This window comes from Astatotilapia calliptera, chromosome 18 (assembly GCF_964374335.1).
Source record: "Astatotilapia calliptera chromosome 18, fAstCal68.1, whole genome shotgun sequence".
Lineage (NCBI taxonomy): Eukaryota > Metazoa > Chordata > Actinopteri > Cichliformes > Cichlidae > Astatotilapia > Astatotilapia calliptera.
The window spans coordinates 32,108,133-32,123,425 of record NC_137439.1 but is presented as its reverse complement, the minus strand read 5'-3'; the positions used below and the strand labels follow the sequence as shown (position 1 = coordinate 32,123,425).

General features: G+C 41.2%; 1 protein-coding gene across 3 annotated transcripts in view; it reads left to right on the top strand.

Annotated features, from left to right (window-relative positions):
• The window catches only part of LOC113011196 (uncharacterized), a 129,808-nt gene that overhangs the window by 105,378 nt on the left and 9,137 nt on the right, over window positions 1-15,293 (top strand). For all 3 annotated transcript variants that reach the window (XM_080293289.1, XM_080293288.1, XM_026150630.2), the window contains 4 exons: window positions 519-627; window positions 3,911-3,970; window positions 4,614-4,870; window positions 12,092-12,151. In XM_080293289.1, coding sequence (XP_080149415.1) covers window positions 519-627; window positions 3,911-3,970; window positions 4,614-4,870; window positions 12,092-12,151 — 486 coding nt within the window. The remainder of the gene's footprint in view (window positions 1-518; window positions 628-3,910; window positions 3,971-4,613; window positions 4,871-12,091; window positions 12,152-15,293) is intronic.

The window sequence follows — 15,293 nt, the reverse complement described above, 5'->3', positions numbered from 1 at the left end:
GCGTAGTGCTCGTACTTAAAGCGTGCGGTCTCTTAATTGGGACACAGCCTGATTCAGCTGTGTTGGAGTAGGGATGCATCTAAAAGCTGCAGGACAGTAGCTCTCGAGGACTGGAGTTGAAGATCCCTGGATTATGGACTCTGAAATTAAACATACTGTATAATCCTGTGGTCATGCTATTAATAATGTCCTCTTGTTGGCCATGCTTGGATGACACAGGTCTTCCACTGATTGAGAGCGTTTTCATACAAATCTTTTGCCTACTATCATTTTAAAAGCCCTGATTGTTCCATGTGGTTCCAGATATCAGCCACCATCTGTCGCAAATATCCTTTTTAATCTCCCAATGTTAAAACGTTAGCCTCCTCTTTTCTCTTGTCACTTTCATTTTCTACTTGCATTTGGCTGCACTATAAAAGCCTGGAAAACACTCCTTATGCACACAGCAGTCATACACAAAGTCATACACGTAAAATTCAGGAACACAGCTGTTTATCTCTTCTTTGGTTTTTCTTCAGACTCCAGAAAATGGGGAAAAACGTCCACCTGTGCCAAAGGCCACGCCCGCTCCCCGTACAACTGCCAGTAAGAATGGCTCCTCTGCAACTGCTGCAGGCAAGACTGCAGGTACGAGGATACAGTGCAGCATCAGTTCCTTTGCTGCACCTGCAGCATATCTGACTGTACCGGTTTGCATGATATGAAATAAGATAAGATAAGATAAGATAAGATAAGATAAGATAAGATAAGATCACCTTTATTAGTATCTCAACATATTCTCTGCAACAGGAAACTTCACTCGCTGCTCTAGCTCGAACAGTGACTTGCATTGCACACTGGCGCTGCTCCAGGCTGCATCAACAGGCTAACTGAATTGCTACCATATGTTAGACTTAATCAGATTCAAGTGCTGGCTTTTGAAGAGCCCAACTGGTATTTTTGTCTGCACATGACAAACAGTATCTCACCTCTCAGAGCAAGGGAGATATGAGCTTTTTGTGTGTACCCTCACACAATATGATTCAGTCACCCAGTTCACAGCAATAGGTGTTATGTGCTGTAGGGTTTATGTTTCATTTTAGCTGCATGAGTGCTCCGTTACTCTTTGAGACTTTTGCCCCAGTGTCAACAGTTATGTCCAAGTCCATGATGTTTCTGTCACATCACAGCAGTATTACATAATGTGGCTTTATCAAAAACTGTACATACTGTTACTGGAAACTCATGTTATGCAGTTAACAAACTTCATGTCACCAGAAATTGTTGAGTTTCTGTCTGATTTTGCCTTTAAGCAGTCAGCTCTGCAATATTGTAGAAAAATAAATATCTATGGGCAGAACATATCAGTTAAATAATCACATCGTTGCCAATAAAACCTAAAAGTAGGTGTGATAAATTCAAACTACATCATATAGAAACATATAATATAGTGATAAACAATAGTCTACACTCACAAAGCTTAATTAAACACAATATTGACAAAACATTTTTAGTTTTAGTCTTTGATTATTTGATCAGTCTGTAAGTCAGCTGATTTGGTTGTCGGGTCTGTATAATCATATCTATTCTAAATGTATTTTACTTTGCCTAAATATTGCATGTAAATATAAATATTTGAAATACTATAAAAGAAACTAAAATGATCAAAACTAATCCCAAAAGTAACCAAAACCAAACGACACAAAAAAAAATGTGACAAGTTCATCCAAGTTTTCTTGTCTTTCGGAAATAACAAGTAAGAAAACAACTCTACAGCAAGGTAAGAATGGCAGAGCCGTGATTTAGCACTTCTAAATTTACCGTGTGTTAGTACGGTTAACAGTTTTCTGTAACATCAGCTAGACAGGAGGTGACAACAGCAGTGATTGTACATGTCTATTCTTCACTCTCTTTATAGCTTCGATTTGGTGTCCACAGACTTGAGAATAAACAAATAACTCATGAGATGCTGAATATTGAAGTCTCAGCTCAAGTTAGTCATTAATGTTGTCTGTCATATTATTGGATCATTACTATAATTTAATGTGAAAAGAAGTGTCCTATTCAACAGGGTGTTATATATATATATATATATATATATATATATATATATATATATATATATATATATATATATATATATATTAGGGGTGCAACAATACACAAAATTCATGGTTCGGTTCGATACTTTGGTGTGACGGTTCGATATTTTTTTGATACAAAAAATGTTAATGCCTTTTTAATTTGTCATTTATTTAAATTATAAATATATATTTTCACTCAAAAGTACAGTTTTTAAATTTAATGTTGCTGAAACAACAAAATGATAAAAAAATAAATCGATCTGATCGAGAAATCCCTCATCTTTGGAAAAGAGAGTTTATTACAGAGAAATGTCTCTTTCCAAAATAAAAGCTATACTATACGCTTCTTCTGGGCTATATTCTCAGCAGCATATTAAACATATCAGGTCCCCATAAGGAGAATCCTGTGCTAACGGCTGTCTAAATAACTCGGGTAAAGTTTGTAGCATGCGTGCTTGTTGTTTTTGTCTGCTTTCACTTGTCTTTGCACTAGGATGATGTTGGTGCAAATGTGCAGTCATATTCGTTGTGTTCCCACTAGTACTGTCAGCGTTAATCTGAAATGACGTTAATGCCACAACACGGCAAATCTTCGTTAACGAGCTACCGCGGATTGCCCAGTGCGTGGGGCTAGACAGCGTCAACACGTTAACGAGCAAACTGCGCTAATGCACTAGTTCCCACCCATGTAATTGAGCATTGTGTGGCACATCCGACATACTGTTTTGTCCATGACGCGCTTACCTTCAGGGTCATACTTCACATGAAGACCAAAATAGTTCCAAAGGCCAGATCTGAATGTACGGAGCTCCGCAGGGGATATGGGAGAAGAAAAAAAATTAAGACGGACTTTTGCGAGATCTCGCAAAACAAACTCGGGATCTCGCAAAAGTTTTAGCTGCATTCTTCGGAGGCCGCCAGCTTGAAGCCAACCGGGAGGTCGAGGCACGATGTGCCGGGAAAGCGGTGTTCCCCCCAGCTGTAGTAGGTCTCGACCTCCCGTTAGCTTCGAGATAGTGGTGTCAGATCTCCGAAAACGTCAGAGCACTTTTGCAAATGTGATGTCTTGTAAACCGAGCAGGTATCTGACAATTACACAACTACATTCACGCCTCAAAATATCTTAAAAGTGTATTTTGTGACCCAGAAAGAGTAATATTACAACTAAGTAGCTTTGTTGGATTTCAACTTTTGCGAGATCTCGCAAAAGTTTTGCGAGTCCGTCTTAATTTTTTTTTCTCCCATGTCCCCTGCGGGGCTCCGTATGAATGAGGGTGGGGGAGGTTCAATTTGCCATGTTGCAACGAGCTTAGCTTCTGTCTTGCTAGCTTGCGCTGCGCTTAGTGGATCAGCGCTCGACAGTGCAGCCTAGGCGGAGTAGTCGAACGCAGATCCACTGAGCTCTCAACACAGACAGCATCGTCAGAAGGAAAGTTGATAAAATAAATTACAAATTTTGTATTGTTCGATACATATGCGTACCGAACCGAAAGCACTGTATCGAACTGTTCAATAGCGATACGAGTATCGTTGCACCCCTAATAAATATATATATATATATACTCCTTTCATGCTCACCTTTCCACTCTTTTTACTTAACCTATTTCCCAGAGGAACCCACCCGAGGGATTAATAAAGTTCTATCTAATCTAATATATATTCTATATTCCTTTTTTCCCTCTTCTTTCTGGAGCATTAAAATAAGTACCCTAACTCCTCACAACCTTAAGCCTATTTTTGGAATGGCTAGAGGGGCACCACCTGAGGCTGGAAATGCCTCATTATTTTTTTTGTATTGCTACCTAAAAATTATGGCGAAAAACCTGTTTTCTGTTTTCCACTTACAGCCAACAAGAACGACAAAACTGAGAGCAAGACCAGTGAGGCCAAGAAACCCAAGACTACACGTAAGAAACATAAAATACTTAAAATAACAGGTTAATTTTTTTTTGGGGGGGGGGGGATACACAAACTACACAATACACATGTTTTCATGCAGTTGTAAGTTAGTTTCACAGACATCAATGACTACAAAAGCTCCTTGGGTATTTCCAGTACTTCTTCTACCAGTCAGGTCCCTGTATCCACTTCAGGACCACTTTGAGGTATTTTATCAAAGCAGGGACCAGCATGGTAACACAAAATTCTGGGCCCAAACGTGGGAGAAGGTTACCACCAAAATTTCAGATGCAGCCCGAAAATTTTGTCCTCCATGATTTTATTCAAACACTGGCAGAAGTGTCACAACACTGGTAGAACTGGGGTAATATAGAGTAATAAGTATGTTAGATTAAATAATTAAGCGACATATTTTATTGTATAAGCATTAAATGTAATAGAGAGAAAACCCCAACAATCAGACAAACCCTGTGAGCAAGCACTTGGCAACAGTAGGAAGGAAAAACAATGCATACTTTCATAAAAAGTAAATGACATAGTGGTAGGCTTTTACATTTTCACAAATTTTACTATATTATACTAGAATATAAATTATTATACTATTATAGTGATATATAAATTATACTTATTATAATTTCTGTTTCTCTGTAGCCCGTCCTCGCCCAGCCTCAACCGCCGCTCCTGCTACCCCGGCTGCTTCCACCAATGGAGAATCCAGTGCCACTCACCGCCGTCGGGTCATCACCAAACCCCCTGTGCCCAAGCAGACTCCCCTGGATAAGAAACCAGCTGTTCCCCGTGCTCCCCGCACCCCCCGACCCATCAATGCTCCAACACCAGATCTAAAGAACGTCCGTTCCAAGATTGGTTCTATTGACAACATCAAGTACCAGCCTGGTGGAGGAAAGGTAAGACAAAGAGACAGCACAAGAGAGTACTATGAATAATTCAGGACAGTGATGTACCTGTCAAGATTCATGAATGAATGCTTTTCTTGTAACAGCGAATGATTTGGCGATGGGTGGTTTGTACTTTAAATAGCGCATGTGTGTTATACAGCATAATAACATGAATTAATTCCTTTACTCTGGGATTGAGATTGGATGTCAGAATATATTTAATTTAACCTCTGCATATTTCATAGTTAATTTACAGTTTTTCTTTTTAATTCCTGGTCATTCTGAAACAGATAACATTTTTTAAATAGATAAAAGTAGTGTTGAAAAATGCTGAATTCAAAGTATTTCAAGTGTTTTACCTTAACTGTATAATAGGTCCTGGTACAAACTCTCAGAACAGCACTGCAAATCTTTCTCGCAGTAGAAGTGGATTTCCTGAAACATTGTAAATGTGTTCCTGGATCCTCATAATTCTGTACAAACAATGTCAGTGCCTGGAGTGCAGAAACGATCAGATGACTACATGCTCTGACTCTGCGGAATACACTGGATTCAGTTATATTTGCAGTGCCGTACAGCAGTGCCGTTGGCACGGTGCAGCTATGGTTAGACCTACAGTAGAGAAGAACACTAGTAATCAATCAATCAATTAAAGCTTTATTCGCCACATGCAGGTTGCCCTGCAGTGAAATGGGACCCCCCCCCCCACCCCCACCCACCCCACCCCCGACCTTACACACACAACACAGACATTACATGGGGATACAAGTCAGACATCGGTAGCGTTACAGAAAAACACTGAATATACTACAGTGGGAAAGTACGAGAGGAAAAAAAAAGACCTCTACTCATGCTCTGCCTCCATGGTAGGACAGCATGAGAACAGGAAACAAAAAAACTCCTCTGCACAAAAAGCACATAAATGTCCACAGTACAACTTTGTGAAAGACATGACAAGCCACAGGATTGGGTGGGGGGTGAGGAGTAATCCGAAGCGAACACAGCAGCCGCCCTGCACAGCGTTACCATTCCAGCGCGGCACACAGACCCGCCGTGTTCCCCCGCAGGAAACAAGCATCGAAGGATGAGTGTGTGTGTGTGTGCGTGTCCATAGTTCAGCTGAGACAGTGTCCTTCGCCCTGCCAGGCTAAGTAAACAGTCTACCAGCCAACCCAGGTGGCCTTGCATGGAATGGGAAGGAACAGACTCAACACAGTGGTTATCAGGGTGTTTTTGTTCGCCTCCGGCCTTGAGCCCACAGCTGGCGCCGAAGGGGTAGCCACATCATAATGGCGATTTTTCTTTTAGAAACAACTCATGAGAATTTCAAGCTGTTTTTAACACTCCGACACTGGTCTCTCAATCTCCCATTGGATAGCTGCGAGTTTCTCCATGATGTTATTTACCTTCAATTCTGTGGTCTTTTCAGTCTTTTGCTCACAGAGCAGATTCTGAGACCTCACGACCCGCGTGTAATCCAGAGGTGTTGTTCCGAGTGGATTCTTCCCTGATGTAATCCAATATACGCTCAGAGGTGTTATTCTGAGCCTTCACTGCAGCCGTTAGCGCCTCCAAGCTCTTAACCATGCTGCCTTCAGTGAGCCCTTTCTGAGAAGCCGCACCTCGTCCCATCGTTTCAATCCCAGTGGGCAGCCTTGGGGGAGTTTGAACAGCCCGTTCCGCTTTCTTAATTTTCCAGCCAGGGCCAAGCCAGCTCCGATCAGCAAGAACCCTGTTATCATGGTTCCGAATAGGTAGATATCTTCAGCATCTTCGATCGACAGTCCCGCCAGGCACACGATCCTGCATGTCTGCCACCCGTCCATCGTGTATCCGGCAGGGAAAGTCCCTCCAGGGCACTCGGGCTCTCACGAGCCCAGACTTGTCGTTGAGAAAAGGGTGTCAATAGCATTCAGAGACCAGGTGATCAAATCCATAATTCTCTTTAGGTTTTAGAAACAGACTGTGAGAGTGTGTTCCAGGAAAGTGAAAAAAGCACGAGACAAGACAAGGACATAAGAAGCTAAGCAGGGAAGATAAGGGAGAGGAGAAAAGTGCGACCGCTGAGAGCCAAACGAGAAGAGAGTAAGAGAGAAAAGCAATCCTCACATGAGCTACTGAGTGTATATAATTTGACACCATTTGAAATAACAATAACTCAGAAACATGTCACTTCTGCACTGTGGGCATTTTAAAGGGCGTGTACATGTTAACTGAGAAAATAGCAACTTTACAACTCTATATTCGTTTTCCAGCGTCCTTCTAACATCAATCTTTTAACATATTCCTCTTTCTGAAATATCCAGTTTTTAACAGCATCTTGCTGCAATGCAAATGTTCTGACAGATGATGTTCTATCTCAGAATGACATACAGAACAGGAAGCATGCATGCTACCTGTATTCCACCACCCTAAAGTTACCCAGCATGTCATGACATGGATCAGAGACATGACTGTGTTGTCCGTCTCCCTTCAATGTTATGTGACAGTGTGTCTAGAGGAAGGGGTGTGCCGTCGCTTTCAATCACAGGCATCATCCTCTCTCTGTCTGCCCTGCCATGTGAAATAATGTGTCCACTCTATCCATTATATCTTCTCTATTGTCCGTCAGAGAGTGGTTTTGCCTCAGAACAATATTGTGCTGAGAAAGTAGCCATTTTGGAAAATGTTCAGGGATTTTTTTCTTTCTTGTTGGGAGTTATTGAGAAGTTTGACGTCTCTCTCAGACGTTTTGAGCTTACTAAAGCTCGAGCTGGAGATCAATTGGATAGGCTTGGAAAACAGAAGCAGGGAAATGGCTAATATGTGTTTTTTTACTTGTGAATGTTTTCTGTTTATGCACAGATAGTAGAAAACATGGACGTGGCTTCCAAATATGAAAAAAACAAAAAAAGCTAATGGGGAAGTGCCTCACGCTGTGTACGTAAAGTGCTCTCTATCTGAGGGCCAGCGGACGGTGATTTGCTGTCTGTTTACAGGTTAACAGGCTCGTTCACTTGTTTTGGTTCATACTGAATAAAAAATTAAGTCACTTTTATAAAACTTGGTCATATCATGATTCAAAATCGAGAATTATGTTTATTATAAAATCACAAGCTAATTGGCTAATAACTTGTCATTAACAAATGAGTGTTTCGCACCTACAGCTCCTGGGGCCCGTTCTTCGTACGTCGCTTACTACATCCAAGATCAAATGACACATCCAAGATCAAATCATCGCGCTAACCGTGAGCTCGCTAATCCGGTTCCCCGAACACACCTGCTGTTGACGATTACTACAGCTGGACGCAGGAATGTGACATCACTGGGTGTCGTAAAAGGGGCTACGCATCGATAGTAGAAACATTGATCGGCAACCCGCTGATTGGTCGGCGAAAATGTCGAAGGGGCGTGCTCGGTATTTTCCGGCAGCAGAGCAAGAACTCATGAGTGAGGGATTACAGGAGTTTCAGAGTTTAATTAAAACGCAAGAGAACACTGCAAAGGCTGCAAAAGCAAGGAGAGAGGGCTGGCAGAAAGTTGCTGACAAATCAAACTCGTAGGTAATTTAATAATAATAATAATAATGGATTGGATTTATATAGCGCTTTCCAAGGCACCCAAAGCGCTTTACGATACCACTATTCATTCACTCCCACATTCACACACTGGTGGAGGCAGCTACGGTTGTAGCCAGGCTGCCATATCGCGCCATCGGCCTCTCTGGCCAACACCAGTAGGCGGTAGGGTAGATCTATCATATGACACTATATTGTCCAATATCATATGGCATTATATTATATTATAATATGTTATATTATATCCCCTTTCACATTAGAGCCACAACAGGACCCACAAGAACATGGGAACAAGTAAAAGTGGAATACAGGAGTATTCTACAGAATGGTAATATTTATCTCTTAGATTGCTTTGCGTCTCTTGGCAAGGTAATACTGGCCTGTAATACTCTGTTAGTTTGTTCATAACAGCAACCAAGAAAAGGGCAGAGGAAAAAAAGACAGGTGGTGGTCCTGCACCCCCTCGTCAACAAGTTGGTTAAGTAAATAATACCCTCACGGGAATATCGATATCTCTCTATGAGCACACTGTCGCGCTGAGCTAAAGGATCCTGTCTATCCCGCAATATACGCTGAATTCTGAGGACTCTCCTTATCAATCTTGCACCTTCCGCAATGGGTTGGTCGCGTATACAGACAGGACATGGCTGCGACAGGCTTCCCAAATCCACCTTCGCTTTTATAGCCGTGGTCTCTCATCTTGATTACACGAAGTAATTTACAATTACTACTCTGAAATATGAATTACATCTGTAATAATCACACACATGTAATAGAATGTTAATAGTTCATTTCCCTTTTTTAGGAAATGACCTGTATGTATCTGTGTGAAATCAATAAAAGGATCAAGTGCTGCAGGATCAAGTGCTGCATTATCTTTAGTTACATTGATAATATTTATTTATGGTGAAACAGTGGAAAAATATCGCTGTTGCTTTCGTATAAATGAAGCAGACATACCTGCGTGGCCGCGATCTAATCCTGTTTACATAAAGTAAACCTGCTCCCGAGCAGGTTTACGCTTACGGCTCTGTTGCTATGACAGCAAGTCCCGGATGAGCTTCGGGGAACCGACTGATCCAGGATCACGCGAAATCGTCAACAATCTAATCCGGCTAACCTACTTAGCGAGGTACGAAGAACGGGCCCCTGGTGGCATCGTCTTTTGTTTTGCAGCCATGAAAATGGTTGATGTCGCACTAGCTACGTCCGTCGTAGTATTAGCTAAAGAGTAGCAAAATACAGTCAGGCAAATTTACATACGTGCACACACAATGAAATCGGAATAAAATATGTTTATTCTTGAGCTTCAGAGGTTCTGGTAGGGTTGAATGCTAATAACTAAGCTAATGGGTTCAAGCTTTATGTTGATCATTCAGATAATCGGGGCAGGGATAGCTCAGTAGGTAGAGTGGTGGCCCCATGATCGGAAGGTCGGGGGTTCGACTCCACTGAACGGCTACCCTGAGGTACCCCTGAGCAAGGTCCCTACACACTGCTCCCCGGGCGCTGCATTGGTGGCTGCCCACTGCTTCACTGGGTGAATGGGTTAAATGCAGAGAAACTATTTCCCTATGGGGACTAACACGCACACTTTACACTTTTTACTTTACACTGATCAAGAACGTCTACTTTGCAAAATGTTGAATTATATTTAAATGTTCTCACAACTAATAGTTGCATTCCTCATACACTTGTTGACATTTTGTCCACTTGTTTGTATGTTTTTGTGTTTCTCTAGATAGTCAAAGTTAATTTGCGTTCTTTTGCACTAACTACATCGGTTTCATTTCCATGTGTCTGACCTTTTCTGAAATTGCAGATACAAAGTGTCTTTCTGTGCACCAAAATAGGTGCACAATGATTAACAAATATTTATGTTAATATCTTCCTTTCACATCCATTACTTTCTCCTGCCTGGTCATACTGCAGTGTTTGGTTGGGTGTTGTTGTATCCAGCATAGACGTCGCCACTACTCCCATTCAGGGGAACACAATCCATGCACCTTTTCAGCAACACTTAACTTCCACAACCTGTAGCTGTCATGAATCGCCGTGCGGCAGGCAGGAGTAGGACCCAAAATGCAGGACTCACAGGCACGAGGGAATAAACTCAAAAGGCAGCTTTATTGCTGAAGAGGCAGAACATAGGAAATACAAAACTAAACTGGGAAAACTACAAACTAAGAACTCACAGAGAGACACAGGGAGATCCACACACGGCATGAGGGACGACGTCACACTGAACAGAGGGAGACGCAGACAGAAATACACAGAGGGTTAACGAGGGAAGTGGGAACACACGGGGAACACAGGTGACACTGATAATCATAACGAGACAGGGCGGGGTGAACTGAACACCGACGGGAGAGGTGAAACAGGAAGTACAGGAGGAGAGAGAGCACGAGTAGAACACCAACGTAACAGGCAGGGGAGACACGGAATAAACACGAAAGGGGACGAGGGCTCATAAATACATAGAGGGCACACAGGGGGAAGAGAGAGCACGGGGAGAACTTAGACATAATGGGCAGGGGAAGCATGGGATAAAACATAAGGAGAGACGAGGGCTCACAGATACACAGAGGGGCACACAGGGGGTAAAAGCCATGAAGGGAAAACACTTAGGGAACAACACAACAGGGCAACTCAGAAAACATGGCCTAAGCAAGGAACAAAATACAAACGTACAAGGAAACTAAGAACACTGTGCCAACATGGCCCAGGACCATGACAGTAGCGTTTAGTCATGATTGTATGGCCAATTAAAGTTAGATTACTGTAGAAAAGGAGCTGTTGCTTTCTGTGCAAATAGTTCTGTGAAATTGCCCTGACCTTGTACTTTTCTGTGTGTAACAAAAGAGCAGTCGGAAGGGAAAATATTGCTATGAACTGTACTTAACCGCTCCATTCACTCTTTCAGGCATTGTGTTTCACAGGAGCATCTTCCCTGCTTTTCAAAACACGCTTTTACTCTTTGAAAGCTTCTTTACACAAACACATCGGCGCCCTGCATCGTAATTACTGGCACTGACTCATTCAGTCTTTTGTGATACTAAATTGCTTATGTTTACATTTTCTATTCAGGAGCAGTTTATGTGACTAATAGCCTTTCCCACCTCAGTATTTAGCAATAATATCAGTGCTGTTTATGTGAGCAGTGGTACACTCCAGAAATGTGACATTTGATTTGTTGTTTTCAGACTGTATAAATAAGCCGACACTCTTTTTTTGTGATGGTATTTGATTAGCTTTTGTCACTAACAAAAGAAAAATGTTACTACATTTGTACTAATGTCATGTTTTAAAAAGGCTCCATCTGTTCCAGTTTTCTACCATCTGAATGCACAATACTCCTGATCTTCATGCTAAATTGTCCCAAAAATAAATTCTAACATTTAACCGGTGCCACTACTATCAATTGATTAACCAAATGTGTGGGTGTATGAATAATATTATATAATTATATAATATTATTCATACACCCACACATTTGGTTAATGTATTTGGTTCTTCGGCTTCTTTTTTAAGTAGCTCTAACATCCATTACACTCACACAATTGGTCCAGGCATTTGCATTCTTTTGATCACACCCATGTCGTCCACCTCGTTGTGGTGTAGCATTTGGTTGGTTGGAGGTTGTATTGACCAGGGGTGCTGGTTGTCTCCTCAGGTCTCTTCCACCCCGAACAACAAGACATCAGACCCCTCCACCCCTGCTGCCAAGGCCAGAGTGAGTCCTTGCCATTGACACCTTCACACCCCAGTACATTCACCCTTCTGTATGCATTCATCACAAGCACCACCTGCTCAACATCTCGAACAACACTCCACCTTGCTGTTCATTCCTACATGCACCTGCATATTCTGTCTGTTGATACTAAAGCAGGTTTCATTGTATGGTATATTTGTAAGAGACAAGTATAAAAAACAACAACTCTAAGACTAATTTCTAACACCAGTACCTTGATTAATAAGTGTAATTGTTTAAAATCATTATTGGACAATATCATATTATGTCATTATTGCAGTTCTGGACAGGCTCTAACTGCGTTATATAAAGTTTTAAAATCTCAAATTTGCTTGGAGTAAACAGCTCAGTGCAAAGGGAGTCTTGTAGTGTCTGACTCTTTCATGCAGTATATTCAGTGTGTTTATAATATTCTAGTGAAGTCTAAGAACTTGGTATACTATTTTAAAATGTTTAAAAATCCCAATGATTTCTTGGCTTAACTTGGATTGCCTCAATATAGAGGCTTGTAGGTGCTTTAACAACAAATCGTGAATAACCAAGAGGTTATTCAGGTTCAAGAATGAGATAAAAAAAAAAGAGAAATGGCAACAGAAAAAGGATGAATCTGTATGCAAATGGTAAGCAATGTGCAATTTTATGGCATTATTTTTGTGCCACTATTCTGAGCGCACATAAAAAAAATTGCAGGTGCAAGTGTTGCATTTTGAGGAGAGTAAAGAAAAGCTAAATTTGAGTGAACAAAATTCATTGCTGCGTGCAAAAACTGTATTTCAGTGTTTGCTATTATCCACACACACACACAACAGCAGCCCATCTCGCTCAGTTTTTGCATTTGCGCTTGCTCGCAATGTGTTGCTCGCGCTCTCAACATTTCTGCTCGTGCACGCTCAACTCTTTCTCTACATCGTTATATTTGTGCCACAAAACCAGCCAATCACAGACTTGGATGCAAAAAAAATCTGATTGTCTGTTTTGGTCTCGAAACGAGGCAGCGGCGGAGGAACACAGAGTGGCGGAGTTTGAAATAATACTCTTTCTGGGTCACAAAATAAACTTTTAAGATATTTTCATGTGAGAATGGTGCTGTGTGAACTTCAAATACCTGCTCGATTTATCAAGACATCACATATTTGCAAAAGTGCTCTAACGTTTTCAGAGTTACCCGAGGGCGGCTGCTATTGTGTGTGTGTGTGTGTGTGTGTGTGTGTGTGTGTGTGTGTGTGTGTGTGTGTGTATGGATAATAGCAAACACTGAAATACAGTTTTTGCACGCAGCAACACGCTGCTGTCAGATGCATTCGTCAGCAAATGTGGCTGTGTTGGTCACTCTTGCATGAACAGCCTACCCAAGCTACCCTACCCAATCTGTGAGCGAACCGGTCCAAGATCACTACCTCCAGAGAGCCGTGTGTGGTTCTTCCACATGCTACTGAGCCTCCCCCCGGTTGTTAAATTGATAAATTGTCAGTATGTCTTGTTTTTTCAGACTTCAATCACCCAATCCAATAAACAACACCAAACAAGAGTCAATAGCAGAATAAGCTGTCTGGCTTTGTCAAGTTTTTCATGGGTGTGACACACAACCCAACTGCTGCTCTACCCACAAATGCTTTGTTCTTACAAATGTGACACCATTTAATGGGAAATAAACAGGCTTTCCATTGATATAAGATTTACTGCCAAGAAGCATTGTTAGAAACAAAGAAATAATCAACCAAACACAAATTCACTTACTCTTTGTGCTAAGATTAATCCACTGCAATGAATACAGAACATGGGTAGTATAACAGAGTGTGTACCATTAGCTAGAAAAGCTAGAAGACATGATATGTGTACAAATACAAAATGCAAATTAATCTCACGCATTATCTTTGGCTGAAATTGATGTTGCATTCTTTGAAATGTGGTCTCCTCTCATGGATAAGTGTCACTTGGTTGCCACTTTTTAGCGGTAATTTACTAAAATATTTTCATCATCCTACTTCTTTATCTAGCATAGCATGAGAATCATTAGAAATTAAGGAGACATGATGAACGAGAACCATGCAGCTGCTTGAAATCAATTAGGATATTTATGATGTGCTATCTGTGAGGAATACAAACTGAGGAGTCTGCTGCTTTTTGTCTGTGTGTTTGTGTGTGTTCGTGCTTACGCATTAAGTGTATGTGCACTCACTGCTCAGTGAGTCATCCTTTGCTGGTGCCACCTGCGTCATCATGCCATTTTCATCCTGGAGAAGCAACACTAAGACAAAGACAGAGAGAATGGAGGAAGGCGTCTTAGGCTTGCTGCAGGGCTTTTTTACAATGCAGCGACAGAGCCAATCAAAGTGATATCACACAAACAGGTTGGTGTTAGCTTATATAGAAGCAGGACAGGGTGGCTGCTTTTGATTCTTCATCATCAAAGTGGCTTATCTGCAACATCTTAAAAGCTTTGACTATTTTACCTGAGAAAGTTTTGGACACACTAGTGAGTCCAAAGTCCACAGTCCACAGTCCTTAGGCTGTGAAAAAGATGAAGACATCAAAGGGCAGCCTATTATTTCCATTTCTGGCTCTATATTTTTATTTTGGGAATTTACTAGAATAGCTTTGAATGATTCAAAATTCAAAATAATCCTTCTTTATCATATACTGGACCTTGGTGCAGCCCCTTAGTTTCTCAGCTGTCTGCAAGTGACAGATCATTGAAATTTGCTGTGTCGCCACGGCCATGCTTTTTGACGAAAACTCAAAAACTCCACATTATGACCCAGGTTTGTAGTTGAGACTAACCAAATATGAAGTTGGTCCTACAAAAAAACAAGGAGGAGTTGGCAAAAGTATAACAGCATGAATAATCTCCTGAAATGCCATCTTCAATTCAAAGGGCAAAATTTCATGAGTTTTCAAGCAGATTAAAGGCCTCAAAAAGCCATTAGAAGTGATTACACGTTTCATGCTCCGGCCATAATGATAGTAGTTGGATTAATTCTTATTAAAAGGTAATTAAAAATTAAAGTTTATTTATGAAGGGTATTTTTTCAAGTCAAGTGGCTTTATTGTCATTTCAACCATGTGGTAGTCACAGTGAAACCAGACAGCATTCCTTCAAAATTACGGTGATTTATATAACAGG